Consider the following 15,574-nt stretch of genomic DNA (forward strand, 5'->3'; position numbering starts at 1 on the left):
ATTGCTCCACCATTGGCAGCCATGTCTCCTGTTGCCAGGGTCCTAAAATCTAGAATTCCTCCCATATCCTCTCTGCCTCTCCTTAAAACCCACCTCTTTGGACATTTGGTCACCTGTTCTAATATTCCTTTGTGTTTCAATGTCAGATTATGTCTGATAGCACTCATGTGAAGTGGTTTGTGATATTTTCACCATATTAAAGGCGCTATATAAATGTAAGTTGTTATTGTTCCCTGTGCTATTACTGACTCACATGGACCCATCTGTAGACTTGACCATTTAGGGGAGCTGGGTTAGAACTACTGTTCCATTACCCTATTCTCAAATATTTTAATTTAGGTTATGTTCCCCTGTGCTGCCTGCCCCCAATCCACCCATTTCCCACAACCTCTTTAATCATATTTGTGCATTGCTCCCTACCTCTCATTAACATTAATAATATCAAGGGTCACCTGTTGGAAATACAAAATGCAATGCAAAATATTCACCTTCCCAAAGAACTCAGTGTTCCTCATTAACTTTTTTACCAAAAAAAGAGAGAAGCTCGCCTTGTTGGCAAATGTAAGGAACTCAAGGACGACTTGGAATATCGCTTACAAAGAAAATGAGAAGTTTTTGCTGAATCATCGTTGGCAGGCACGCGGATTGCTGGAAAGCCAGCACTTAGCGAGGGCTGTGTGGTGAGATTAACTTTCACTTATTGAGAGGCAGACCCAGGAGAGTGCATGAGTTATAGGAGAGGTAATACGATGGAAGTTTCTATCATTCCCGACACGAGACGAGCAGGTGCCTTTGTTGAAACCAGTGTCTTTCTTTTCATATTTATCTTTGTTGATCTGACCTGTAAAAGTCACTGCTGTCTATTGCCTGCTGAGCTGGCCAGTTATGTGTGTTTTTTTCCCTTGTGATATATCTAGAGGTTACTCACTGGCCTTCATTCAATGATTAGAAATGTCACTACTGTGTCCTGATGACCTGATGCTGCAATTTGTCACAAAGTAAAAATTCTTAGCAACAGAAAAAGATTATTAGATCCAACAGCCTGTCCCTTGATAGATCTCAACCCCACCCTCTCACCAAAGCCTACTAAGTGGTGCAACTTTAGCACGTTACTGTTTAATGCTTTTGTATAAAGTTTGGTGCTTTAATGGAGATGTTAAGTGATTTTGATACTGCTGTTAAAATTGTGCGCACAGGAATTTCACTCAAATGTATTATCTGTTTACACAGTGATGATGTAGAATGAATTTCCTGGGTTCCTACCTCAAATTCCCTCCTCTCCAGAAATGCAGCTTTCCTCATCAAGACATTTAGATTGAATCCTTTAATACCTTTTCCTTTACACTGTCAGTTTGACTTAATTAGTAGCAGCCTGGCCTCTGGCTTCAAGGGTTGTGGGTTCAAGCCTCATTTTTGGAGGTCCTATCTGTTCAGTGGTTCAATTCACACAACTACCTGCTATAAGACTCAGGTCAGGAGTATGATGGAATACTCACCTGCAACACTACAACTGCAGCAACACACAAGAAGCTCAACACCATCCAGGACTGAGCAGTTCTCTACCTGACCTACATTGGCTCTTGATCAGGCAGGGTCTCATTTTAAAATTCTCATCCTGATTTTCAAATTCCTTCATAGCCTCACCCCTTTCCTGTCTCTGTAACCTCCTTTATCCTTACCACCCACTGAGATGTCTGCACTCCTGCAATTCTGGCCTCTTGTGTATCCCTGATTTTAATCACTCGTCCATCAGCAGCTGTGACTTCAGCTGCCTGGAAGTCTACCCCAAGATCCCTCTCTCTCTTCGGACACTTCTTAAAATCTATTTCCTTAACCAAATTTTTGGCCACCTGTTCTCATATCTCTTCATGTGGCTCAGTGTTGAATTTTGATTGGTAATGCTTATGTGAAACACCTTGGGACGTTTTATTAGACTAAAGGTGCTACATAAATGAAAGTTTTTGTTGCTGCGCCCGCTGTTTGACATGTCTAGAAGCAGCGAGCAGATGTGGAATCCTAGGCTGATCCCGATTCAATGGTCAAGGAATGTGTGTTGCTAAATAATTGAAGGCAAATTATTGCGCAGAGATGGGATAGCAGGCAGAAGAAACTGTTGACAGATAGGACACACAGTTTTCTCAAAGTTCTGAAGCAAGTATGCAGAGCAATGCAGACTCTCCCTGTCCCGGCGAAGCACACAGATGGCAGCTCACCAATCATTAACGAAACTTCAATCCTGCAAAGATGACATGAGCATTTTGACAATTTGCGAGATGATCCATCCCTCCAACATCAGTGTTGAAGCTGTGGCTAGATTGATAAATCAAACTATCCATCCAATTATAGATGGTAGAGGAAACTATCAAGTCTGGCAGGATGAGGGAGAATGGAAAGGCTCCCAGTGCTGACGGAATGCCAAGAGGAGGATTATAAATATCGGCACCACGTGCTAACTAGATGGCTTAACTTGCCTGTCCGTTAATGTGAAGATTTTAGATCCATCAGAATCTTTAACAGTTTAGTGTTGTCATTCTACACAATGGAAGTGGAAGCTATTTGACCACTGAATAGATTGGGATCCTCTGATCCATTGCCCAGAAGATTCAGTAAGTTTTAGACAGTCTACATTTTAGAAAGTCAGAGCTATCATCAATATGGATTTTGTCACCTGACAGACACAAGAAAAATGTAGCAAACGGATTTTATTGGCCTGCCCAAAGTTCTTGACGAGCAGAAGCCCTGGATTGTGGAAATTGCTTTTCAAATTTCGGTATACAGTAAAGTATGTTCATGTGGGTTTGAATAGCTGCCTGTTAGGATGGTTGGAGAGACAGAGCATTGTTGGTACCCTTTTGGGCAGGAACTATAGAGCTTTTCAGAGGGATGATGTGAAGAGGATTGTAGGTTTTTATTGAAGGACATGCAATATTATCGAATAACCTCCCACATCAGGAGTTTATACATTGTAACAATGTCAGTGACAGCGATCAGGAACTGGAACCCTGGCTGATTTTACCTTCCCTAGCCCAGGGCACTCAAACCCATTGTGCTGAAAGGGTGTTGGAAGCAGAATTAAAAATAACATTCAGAAAGGAAATTGGATAAATACTCAAAAAGGAAAAATTTGAAGGGCATTGGGGAAAGAACGGTGGAGTAGGAATTGGATAGCTCTTTCAAAAAGCTGGCACAAATACAAGGGGCTGAATGGCCACCTACTGTGCTGCATGACTCTATGGAAAGTGATAGCTTACATTGAAGTGCTAAAATGTGCCATGATAATATATCGGTGTGTCTAGTGGTGTGAACAGCTTTAAGATACCAGCATACCTTCATGAGTTGATTACTGCATCAAAATATTTACCCCCCTCGAGATATGTGTCCTTGAACTATGCAATATGAGGGAGTGTCATGTGTGGAATGCAGCAGATCAGGGTTGAGTAATGTTAAGAGTGATATCCTGCCGTACTTTCACTCAATTATCTTGAGGCTGTTTTATCTCCCGTTATCTTGCGATCGATGACACTTTCCTACAGCGCCCTTGCCCCATCAGAATTTTGCAGGACACTTCAATCGCTAGTGACCTGCAGCAGCTGTTTTGGCATCTGCAACAAGCAATAAGATGAATGACTGGTTAATCTGTCTGTATGTTTTTATGGTATTGATTGAGAGAGAAATCTTGAACTGGAAACCTCCCTGCTCTTCTTCCAACAGCACATGTGATGATAAACATGTGCCAGAATGGGCAGCTAGGGGCTTGGTCTGTCTCATCTTCAGGATAGTCCAACCATGCAGCTCTCCCTCAGTAATGCACCAAGCCTCAACCAAGTGCTTAATTCTTGTTATGGCAACAGTGCCTTCAGCTGCCTGGGCCCTAAGTTCTGGAATTTCCCCTCTAAACCATTCCATCTCTTTACTTCCTCCTCCTCCTCAAACACTCTTTAAATCTGGCCTCCTTGGACAAGTTTTTGGTCCCCTGTTCTCATACCTCCTTTTGTGACTCGGTGTCGAATTTTGTTTGATTCCACTCTGTGCAGCACCTTAGAACATTTTGCAATGGATCTTGGGGACAAGGCAGCTGAAGGCACGACCACCAGTGGAGGAGCAATGAAAGTCAGGGATGCACAAGAGGCCAGAATTGGAGAAAGGCAGAGTTTCAGGAGGGTTGTAGGGCTGGAGAAAGTTAGAGATAGGGAGGGGTCAAGGTCATGGAGGGATTTGAAAACAAGAGTGAGAATTTTAAATGACCCAATACAGATGTTTGAAAGATACCGAGGGTAATTTTCACTTTGGGTAAAGGCAGATGATTGGGCGTTAAACTCACTGCCCTACCTTCACCGAGCACACAGCCTCCTCCATAGAGAGAGTGGCAACTCTCGTGGAGAGGCAGCTCCAGGAATAGAATCTGGGGTCCTGGGGGCACACTCAACCTCTTCCTCTAAGATCTTCCGTTTCAGTGGCGTTAGTGGAAGTGGGCAGTGTATTTAACGGAAGGTTGTGATGCCAGGTGCCCTTTCGTGCCCACACAGAATGTGAAAGCCAACCCTGTTAAGCAGAATCGAAAAGCTACCTGCCAACATAAATGAGAGGACCACAAGAGCTCGGATACATTATGGGATCAAGGTCAGGAAGCACACAGGAATCAGCATTGTTTAATCTACTGCTTACTATAGTGTTGGAGATGGCGATGGGCTCAGATCTAAATCTAAAGATTGGAATTGAAAAGCAGAGGCGTTATGTTAAACTAGTGCAGAATCTTGGTTAGCCCACACTTGGGAGTTCTGTGCACAGGTTTGGTCTCCATATTATAAAAAGGATATAGAGCCACTGGCAAAGGGGAAAAAATGTATTAACAAGGATGCTGCCAGAATTGAGAGGTTATAACTATCAGGGAAGATTGAACTGGGGCTGGGGCTCTTTTCTCTGTAAGGAGATGGCTGAGGGGTGACTTGAATAGATCTTACTATGAAGAGGGTGATCGTGTGGCCGTAAAGGTGGTGTTTCCACTTGAGGGGCAGACCAGAACTGTTGGTCATAATTATAAGGTAGTCACTAATAAATCCACTGGGGAATTCAGGTGACACCTCTTTATCTAGGGAGTGGTTAGAATGTGGAGCTTCCTACCCCATGGAGTAGTTGAGGGAAATGGCATTGATGGGTTTAAGGGGAAACTAGATAAACACATGAGGGAGAAAGGATTAGAAGGATGTGTGTATGGTTAATTGAAGAGGATGGGAGGGGGCTCATGTGGAGCATAAACACTGGCATTAGGCCAGTGTTGCCAGTGGGCTGAATGGCCAGTTTCAGTGCTGCAAATGCTATGTAATTCTATGTAAATTGAAGGTATCTCCTTCCCAATGAAGATACGGGTGCTGATTTCCCTCACAGTGAGCTTCCATAGCTCTCAGGTCGAGAATTCCAAAGATTCACAACTCTCCAAGTGAAGAAATTTCCCCTTGTCTCATTACTAACTACTGACTGGCTGCTGATCCTGTGATTATGACTCGAGGAGAATCAGCTGGAGTCCTACTAATTGACATGGCCAAGCAGAAAGAAACATGGAAACAGGAGGAGGCCATTCAGCCCCTCGAGCTTGTTCCACCATCAGATCATAGCTGATCTCTATCTGAACTCTGTCTATCCACCTTGGTTCTGTCACCTTTAATACCCTTACCTAACATAAACCTATCAATCTCAGTTTCGAAATTTTCAATGGACTCCCAGCCTCAATAACTTGTTGGGAGAGAGAGTTCCAGATTCCCACCACCCTTCGTGTGAGGAAGTGCTTCCTGACATCACTCCTGAATGGTCAGGCTCTAATTTTATTCTGTGCCTCCTTGTTCTGTACTCCCTCACCAGAGGAAATAGTTTCTCTGCATCCACCTTATCAAATCCTTTAATTATCCTTAAGGCCTGGTTTCATTTCTTTTCCTTGTGTGAATCCAGGTCTGATTTGCAACACCATTGAGGTGATTGTCAAGAGTAGAAAGACTGTCAACGTAACCTCAAAGCTGTGGGGCAGACAGAATGACTGTAGATCACGTGGGCAGTTGCAGCCCGAGCAGAACGAGCATTCATTTGCCCAAATTTATTCCAAGTCAATTCTAATCAGGTTATATACGTTCACAAGCAGCTCCAGTCCAAAACCTGATTTGTTTTAAAGAGATCTGCTTTACAGCCTTACCCTCCCCTGGGTCTGCCCTGAGACTGACTCAACTGAGTTCAGATCAAATTTATAAATAAGCACAGAACCTTGAGCTGATTTGAATTGATTTCCATTCGAAAGAAATGCAGGGCGTAGAAGACGGGAGGTATATGAAGTAATAAAAAACATGCTTGAAGGTAAAAAAAAAAAAGGACTTAGTTTCAATAGTTTTTAAGGCTTCACTAATGAGTTTCCTTCTGGACAAAATGTTCGTGTAATAAAACTGAAAATCTCCCAGATTTTATATTATTAAAGATGGACTCATTGGAAATTCTGCTTCAAAAATACTCCCCTGACTAGCCTCTCAATTTGCATCCTACGCAAACTTCAACTCATCCAAAACTCTGCTGCTTGTAACTTAACTTGCACCAAGTCCCTCTCACCCATCACCTCGGTGCTTTCTGACCTGCACTGGCTCCCAGTCCAGCAACGTCTCAATTTTAAAATTCTCATCATTGGTACCTTCTGCTTTCCACCACATGCTCTCTGTTCACTGTAACTTCCTGCAGCCATCCAAGATCTCTGCACTCCTCCAGTTCTGGCCTCTTGTATATCCCCAATTTTAAACAGTCCACAGTTAGTGGCTGCACCTTCAGCGACCTGGACCCTAAGCTCTGGAATCCCCTCCCTAAACCCCTCTGCCTCTTTCTCCTCTCCTTCAAGATGCTCCTCAAAATCTCTCTTTGACCAAATCTTTGGCCACCTGTCCTAATTTCACCTTATCTGTCTTGGTTTTAATTTACATTGGATAACTGCAGTGTCAAGTCATGCAATACCTAAGATGGGCAAGCTCTCTACTTTTCAATGGGGAGGTCAACCTTCAATATTCCACCTAGGGATAAGATGTGCATTACAGATTGGTCGCCTGTTATAAAAAAACCTCCCAATTTCAGAAATGCAAGATAGTCACTAAGTAATCGAGGAGGGAATTTAGGAGAAACTTATTTACCCAGTACCACATAATGCACGTTATTCACTACCACATAGATGCATTTAAGGGGAAGGATATGCTGATTAATTGGAGTGGGAGGAGGGTAGGGCAGAGCATAAACACTAGCATAGAGCAGATAGTCCAGATGGCCTGTTTCTGTGCTGTATTTCTATGCAATTCTATTTAATACTGTGTTCATGCACACATGAGGTGTAGAGATATTTTTGTATCTGCATTATTGAATGCATCATCCCTGATCAGGATTTACTCAAACAATGAGGCCTCTCCCAGTTGACACTACAATGGGAGGCAGGTCCTGCATTGTGGAGGTTAGGCTGTTTACATTGCTGATTCTCTCACCTCAGTCAGGCTGCTGCTCCAACTGGAGATTAAGTAGCGAGAGAGGCAAATTCATCAGCTGAGACCTCCTAGGGCTGATAGGATTGTCCCTTCAGCTGGTTTTGGTATTGGGCTGGGAACAGCACAGTTGCCCATTTCAGATGGCTGTAGTTGGTGAAGAGGCTTGATTTGGCACCTCATACAACACTTTAAGCATTCAACCCTCCACCAACGACGCACAGTGGCAGCAGTGTGGACCACTTACAAGATGCACTGCAGCAACTCGGCAAGACCCCTTCGACAGCACCTTCCAAACCTGTAACACCTGCCACCTAGAAGGACAAGGGCAGTGGATGCATGGGAACACCACCACCTGCAAGTTCCCCTCCAAACCACGCACCATCCTGACTTGGCAATGTATTGCCATTCCTTCACTGTCGCTTGGTCAAAATCCTGGAACTCCCTCCCTGATGGACCTACACCACATGGACTGCAGTGATTCAAGCTCACCACCACCTTCTCAAGAGCAATTAGTTTTTTTTTAATTCATTTACAGGATGCTAAGCCAATATTTTTATTGCCCATCCCTAATTGCCCTTGAGAAGGTGGTGGTGAGTTGCCGCCTTGAACCGCTGCAGTCCATATGGTGTAGGTACACCCACAGTGCTGTTAGGGAGGGAGTTCCAGGATGTTGACCTAGCAACAGTGAAGGAACAGGATATATTTCCAAGTCAAGACGGGTGACAGGCAATAAATGCTGACCTTGTCAGTGACGCCCATATCCTTTAAATGTTTAAATAATTTTCTATTTTAAAGGGTGAGGAGACCAGAGAAGGAAAAAATCGGAGGAATCTACACCAAAAATTAAATTGAGTAAATAACCCATTTGGTATTCTTTCTTTCAGAGGATGACTTCCCTCCACCCATGCAGCCTGAGGAAGATGGTACCCAGTGCCCAGGTAATTTTATCTATAAGTGGTGGGGAATCCAGGTTTTGAACCAGAATTCTGCTTTCCAAAATACAAATCTAAAGTTTGGTTTCTGGCTTTTTTTTTTACAGATTATATCAGTTTCCCCCTCTCACTCCATTTAAAAATTTATGTTCCCTCTCTCCATTAAGTGCCAAAGTCACCCAGTGCATTGAGTGTTAACTATAGGTCGTGATGCCTCAATTATCAAGTACACTGCCTGGAATGGAACTAAGCCATGTAGATCTCTAAATGCAGCCATTCCGGTATCTTCTTCAGCTAATCAAGGGAGTGGCCTTGATGGATGTTTGAGCTTAACTGTTCCCCTTCCCTTCCCCCATTCTTCGCCCATATATAGGACAGAACACATAAGAACATTTAAAAGACATGTCAGATATAGAGCCATTTGGCCCATTTAACATTCTCCCATACCATAGAGCCTATCCACCTATTTCACCCTCTGAGGGAGTGTACTGTAGAAATATCCCTTGATTGGTCAAGGTTATCAGGGAAGATTCCACTGTATTCATTCAGTCTCACGTTGTCAGAGTTCAGTCAAAGTCCACTGTCCTCCACATGTTGCTTCTTCTAGACAGGTCTCTCAGCACCACTGTATATATCTATCCCTGTAACCACCATTCCTAAATACAGCTGGATCTTTATCCATGCAGACAGTCCTTTTAGCTGAAGAATAGGTTAAAATGACTTTAGATGTTCTCAATGTGCTAACATATGTGATCCAGATGACGGAGACACCAAAGTAACTGACTGTCAGAGACCGAGGCAAAGTCACGAGGCCTGATGCAGCAAACCTGTGGAATTTTAACTACAAATGCGGTTCGGAGAGAGATCCTCTTTCATGCCAATTGGCAACCAATCCACGGGTGGATTGGGACACACTTAGATCTCCAACTTGCTGACCCCGTTAATGGAGTCTGAGCAGATCAGATATCTGCAAGCCTGCCAAGCTTATGTTCCAATGGATCTGAAAGTCAAACATACCAAGGACTCAGGAGCGAGTGACTAGTAATCCATAGAAATAATCATCAGGAAAGACTGAACCACCTGGGCTTTTTTCACTAAGAAGAGGGGTGACCTAATAGATGCCGTCAATACTATGAAAGGATTTTGATAGGGTAGACAGAGAGGAGAATGTCCTCATTTGTGGGGGAGACCAAAACTTGAGACAAGATAGTCACAAATCCAATCGGGAATTAAAGAGAAACTTCTTCGAGAGAGAGAGAGTGATTAGAATATGGAACTGGCTACCACAGGGAGTAGTTAAGGCAATTAGCCTAGATGTATTTCAGAAGGACTGGATAGGTACATAAACTGTGATGGTCTCCCACAATGAACACAAGAACTAGGAACAGGAGTGGGCCATTCGGCCCCTCGAGCCTACCCTGCCATTCCATAAGATCACGGCTGATCTGATTGTGACCTCAACTGCACTTTCCTGTCTGCCTCCGATAACCTTTGACTCCCTTGTCAATCAAAAATCTTTCTAACAGCCTTGAATGTATTCAATGACCCAGCCTCCACTGCTCCTTGAGGAAGAGAATTCCACAGACTAATAACCCTCAGAGAAAAAAAATTTCTTTTCATTTCAGTCTTAATTGGGGAAACCCTGAATTTTTAAACTGTGTTCCCTGGTTCTAGTCTCCCCTACAAGGGGAAACATTCTCTCAGCGTCCACCCTGTCAAGTCCCTCACGATCTTGTATGTTTCAATAAGATCGCCTCTCATTCTTCTCAATTCCAATGGGTACAGGCCCAACCTGCTCAACCTTACCTCATAAGATAAACCCTTCATCCCAGGAATTAGTTGAGTGAACCTTCTCTGAACTGTTTCTAATGCAATTATACCCTGTCTTAAGTAAGGAGACCAAAACTGTACACAGACTCCAGATGTAGTCTCACCAATGCCCTAGACAACTGTAGCATAACTTCCCCCTGTAATAAACACCAACATCCATTTGCCTTCCTAATTACTTGCCTCATCTGTAAATCAACTTCTTGTAATTCATCTACCAGGACACCCAGATTCTTCTGTCCCATAGCATTCTGCAGTCTCCCTCCATTTATTTAATATGCTGCTTTTCTATTCATCCTGCCAAAGTGGACAAGTTCACATTTTTCCACATTATACTCCATCTGTCAAATTTTAGCCCACTCACTTAACCCATCTAAATCCGTCTGTAGATATTTATGTCCTCTTGACAACTTACTTTCCTACCTGTCTTTGTCATCAGCAAATTTAGCTGTCATACTTCAGCCCCTTCATCCAAATCATTGATATAAATTGTAAATAGTTGAAGTCCCCAGCACTGATCCCTGTAACAATCCTCCAGTAACAGCTTGCCAACCCAAAAACCCATTTATCTTTACTCTCTGCTTCCTGTTAGCTAACCAATCCTCTATCCAAGCTATTGTGTTACGTTCTACACCCTGGGCTCTTGTTTTGTGAAGATGTGGCACCTTGTCAAATGCCTTTTGGAAATCCAAGTAGACCACATCTACATGTTCCCCGTTATCCATGTTGTTTCTTACTTCCACGAGGAATTCTAATAAATTAGTCAAACACAATTTCCCTTTTACAAAACTATGGTGACTCTGCCTGATTGTATTATGATTTTCTAAACGTCCTGCTATTACCTCCTTAAAAATGTATTCTAGTATTTTCCCGATGACAGATGTTAGGCTACTGGCCTATAGTTTCCTGCTTTCTGTCTTCCTCCTTTCTTGAGTAGAAGTGCCACATTAGCAGCTTTCCAGTCTGCTGCAACCTTTCCAGAATCTATAGAATTTTGGAAGATCACAACCAATGCTTCTACTATCAATGCAGCCACTTATTTTAAGACTCAATGATGAAAGCCATCATGTCCAGGGGACTTGTCAACCTTCAGTTCTAATAGGTTTTCCAGTAACTTTTCTTGAGTGATTGTGATTGTTTCAAGTTCCTCCCTCCTTTTTACCTCTTGATTTTCAAATATTCTTGGCATGTTTTTTGTGAATTCTACAACGAAGTCAGACACACAATTCCCGTTCAATGGTTCTGCCATTTTGGCCATAACAGAAAACAAAGACAATAGTGATAAAGGGAAAATATTCTGATTGGTGTTCCCCAGAGATCTGCCCTGGGGCCTCAGCTTTTCACCATATTTATTAATGACTTGCATGAAGGAACAGAAAGGAACATCAGGGTTTGCAGATTACAGTAAGTTAGGAGGCACAGCAAGATATGCAGATGCAACTTACAAAAGGACATAGATAAAGTGGGTAAAAGTGTGGCAAATGAAGTTCAATGTGGGGTCATGTTAGGTCATTCACTTTGGTTCCAAGGAAAACAATGCGAATATTTTCTTGTAGATGAAAGACTAGGAATATTGAAGGAGCAGTGGGATACGGGAGTCGAGGTACACAAATTGCGAAAGGATGGCGCATAGGTACAAAATGCAATCAGAAAAGCTAATGGACGTTGGCCTTTTTCTCAAAGGGGAGGAAGTTGTGCTTCAGTTGTACAGAGCTTTGGTCAAATGCCCATCAGAGTTATCACATTCAGTTCTAGACACTGTGCCTCAGGAAGGATATATTGGCCTTGGAAGGGATGCAGGACCAGCGTGGATTCACCAGAATGAAACCAGGGCTTAGAGAGTTAAATTATGAGGACACGTTGCATAAACCTGGCTTTTATGCCCTTGCGCTTAGACCATCGAGAAGTGATCTAATTGAGGTGTTTAAAATAATGAAGGGGTTTCAGGGGGCATTTCCTCCAGTGCAGAATTCAGAACAAGAGAGTACAATTCTAACATTAGAACTAGGTTGTTCAGCAGCGAAACCAGGAAACGTTTTCCACACAAAGGGTAGTGGAAATCTGGGACTCTTTCCCCAAAAAGGCTGTAGATGCTAGGGGCCAGTTGGAGCTTTAATATTGAGGTGGACAAATTTGAATTAGGTAAGGGTGTGAAGAGAAATGGAAAAATGGCAGGCAAATGGAGTTGAGGTACAAATCAGCCATGACGTAATGGAATAGTGGAACAGGACTAAATGGCTACCTCCTGTTCCTGTAAAAAGAAGAATGGCATTTTATGGTTGCCTTATTTAGGTGGGGCTAAGGAAACCAGGTCATAGTTAGGTTTAGATTGTCACCTCCTCTTGAGGGCAAGTTAGATAGGAGTGTGAGACATGCAGACTCCCTAGTGGATCGTTGAAGTGTTATGTTCGGAAGTGAAGGTCAAGCCACCTTCCTTATCATCAACACCACATGCATCATCCCTAAAAGCTTTTCCAAAGAAAAGCCAGGGAGCTGTAGAGGAGTGTGCAGGCAGGAAACCTCTGTCCAGCTCTTTTTCCTATTCTAATGTGCGGAAAGGAAACAGGCCCCTGACATTTTGCAAGTTTAGAAAAAACCTAGAGGAAGCAAGCGGCAGGTTACTTCGTGGGACAAAACAAAGCCCGTCAGCTTCACAAGGCTGGGCAAGGCTGAAATCATCCTCAAGATTAACTCATTCTAATCCCTTAACATCAAAATAGTCCAACAGGTGCTTCCTCCTCCCTGTAGTGAACTGTCAGGGTAGGTTACTGTTTATATTGACTGGGTGTAACGAAGCACCTGGACAGGATGGAGACAGGACCATTCATTGGCTGGGAAGGTCCCATGCCAAACCCGGCCCTGCTTTCCTTCCATTGAGTTAATTCAGAGGCAAAGTTTATCGTGAGCCTCCAGTCTCTCTCCTGATTACCTGCTCTGTGTTCCAGGCAAATTATAGTGGTGTGTTTTCAGCAGAGAAACAGGTTATTTGGTCCAACTGCTCTACACCAGCGTTTATACTCCACAAGATCCTCCTACATGTCTGATTGCTGAACATTGATGGGTTAGATACAGAGTGAAGCTCCCTCTACACTGTCCCCATAAAACACACCCAGGTCAGGTATGGCACAGGGTTAGCTACAGAGTGAAGCTCCCTCTACACTGTCCCCATAAAACACACCCAGGTCAGGTATGGCACAGGGTTAGATAGAGTAAAGCTCCCTCTATATTGTCCCCATCAAACACTCCCAGGGCAGGTACAGCACGGGGTTAGATACAGAGTAAAGCTCTCTCTATGCTGTCCCTATCAAACATTCCTAGGGTAGCTTGGATTAGATGTGCTCTTTATTCTGTCCTAAGAGCAATTACTTAAAATCAAAAAGCAAGAACTGAATCATGCTGGAGAAAACCTCAGTGCAAGCTGGAGAGTGAGTGCAACTTGCTGCAAAATATGTCTGTATTTCTGACATTAAAGAGTTAAGGGACTTGCATGTTTAGGTTTGTTTTGCAGCAACATCTGCAGAACCCATTCCCAGTGCTGGTTGTACACAAGGAGAGGGATAGAAGCTGACTGGAAGGATTCCTGCTGCTTCATGTGTCAGAGCAGGCTCTGTGTGGTGTCGGGAACTGCATGTAGACAGAATCTGTGCCCCCCCCCCCCCCCCCCCCCCCCCCCCACCGCCTCACTGTTTTCCATCTCTCAGCTGTTCTGCTGTAGAAGTGTGGGGTGTGGGCAGGGAGGTGGGGGAGCAGAGCTTGTTCAACAAGCCTTGTATTTCCCCCTGTGAGGAGGATTACAACACAGATATGAGTGCTTGGGAGAAAATATTCCTTGTACTAACTGACCTCTAGCAGCTCATCCAGCTAGTCCAGCACTGAAAGTGTATTTGCCCTCTGGAGAGACTAGAAATGATGAGAAGGGGAGTGGAAGGGGTGATAAGAAATGAGTTCTCTTCAAAAGTAATATTTTCTGCTCAGAATTAACTTCCAATAATTATAATTTTATTTTGTAATTTTATTTTAAATCAATCCTAATAAATTATCATCTGCTTGTTACAAAAATTAAAGCCCATGGGATTAACACAATTGTGACAAAATTGATTAAGTGACAGAAAGCAGAGTTGTGGTGAATGGTTGCGTTTCAGATTGGAGGGAAGTATACAGTGGTGTTCCCTAGGGATTGGGATTGGGGCCAGTGCTCTTTTTGATATATGACCTGGACTTGGGTATAGGGGATATAATTTCAAAGTTTGTGATAACACAAATCTTGGGAATATAGCAAATAGTGAGGGGGATAGGAACTGACTTCAGGAAAAAAAAACACACAGACTGGTGAAATAGGCAGACACATGGCTGATGAAATGTAATGCAGAGGAGTGTGAAGTGATTCATCTGGTAGGCAGAATGAGGAGAGGCAATTCAAAGTAAATGATACAATTTTAACAAGGGTGCAGGAACAGAGTCCTGGGGGTCTACTTGCACAAGTCTTTGAAGGAGACAGAAAAAGCTGACAAGCATAAAAGCATATTGGGTCTTGGCTTTCTAAATAGAGACACAGAGTACAAAAGCAAGGAAGTATGAGGAACCTATGTACATCACTGGTTCTTATGTTTATAGAAACAGTATTCCACATGCTCGCACATAGAATTTATAAAAAAAAATTAAGCTACAGTGTACTGCCAACTGCTTTCTAAAACTACTGAGCACATTTCAATCTGTAACATTCCCTGCAACAATTAAACTCTGAATTATATGAAATTAGCTTCAAATTGCTCTAGGTCCAGCACAGCACTCCAGTGTAGTACTGAGGGAGTGCTGCACAATCAGCCTTAAACCAAAGCTTCTGTCAGGTGGATGTCAAAAGATCTCCGAGAACTATTTCAAAGAAAAGTGGGCGTGGTTCTCCCTTTGCCCTGGCCAATATTTATCTGTCGGTTAACATCACTCAGACAGATTATCAGGTCATTTTTCTCATTGCTGTTTGTTGGAGCTTGTTTGTTGGAACTTGCTGTGCACTAATTGGCTATTGCATTTCCTGCATTACAACAGTGACTGCTATTCACAAGAGTATTTCATTGGCAGGGCCAGTGCAACCACTGGGCAGTCACCTCGAGCAGCAAAATTTGGGGGTGGCAAAAACTGATTGAACTTTTCATGAAACTACAGAAGTAAACAAATGGGCATCAGTAGAATGAAAGTTCTAAATCTACTGATATACATCCACAAATACTGACGTCAATGTAGATTTCCATATATTCACATTGCAGTCTTTCCCAAATTTCATGTTATATTCCTCAAACTGTTTATGCAACAGCTTTGAAATTT

The 15,574-nt window shown here is 43.0% G+C and overlaps 1 protein-coding gene across 3 annotated transcripts in view; it reads left to right on the forward strand.

Moving 5' to 3' along the window:
• skap1 (src kinase associated phosphoprotein 1) overlaps positions 1 to 15,574 on the forward strand; it is a 338,408-nt gene that overhangs the window by 271,425 nt on the left and 51,409 nt on the right. For 2 of the 3 annotated variants that reach the window (XM_078529453.1, XM_078529455.1), the window contains one exon: positions 8,378 to 8,431. The exons of the other annotated variant lie outside the window; for it this stretch is intronic. In XM_078529453.1, the coding sequence (XP_078385579.1) occupies positions 8,378 to 8,431 (54 nt within the window). The remainder of the gene's footprint in view (positions 1 to 8,377; positions 8,432 to 15,574) is intronic. 3 annotated transcript variants of the gene reach the window in all.

Source organism: Cetorhinus maximus, chromosome 25, assembly GCF_964194155.1.
Source record: "Cetorhinus maximus chromosome 25, sCetMax3.hap1.1, whole genome shotgun sequence".
Taxonomy (NCBI): domain Eukaryota; kingdom Metazoa; phylum Chordata; class Chondrichthyes; order Lamniformes; family Cetorhinidae; genus Cetorhinus; species Cetorhinus maximus.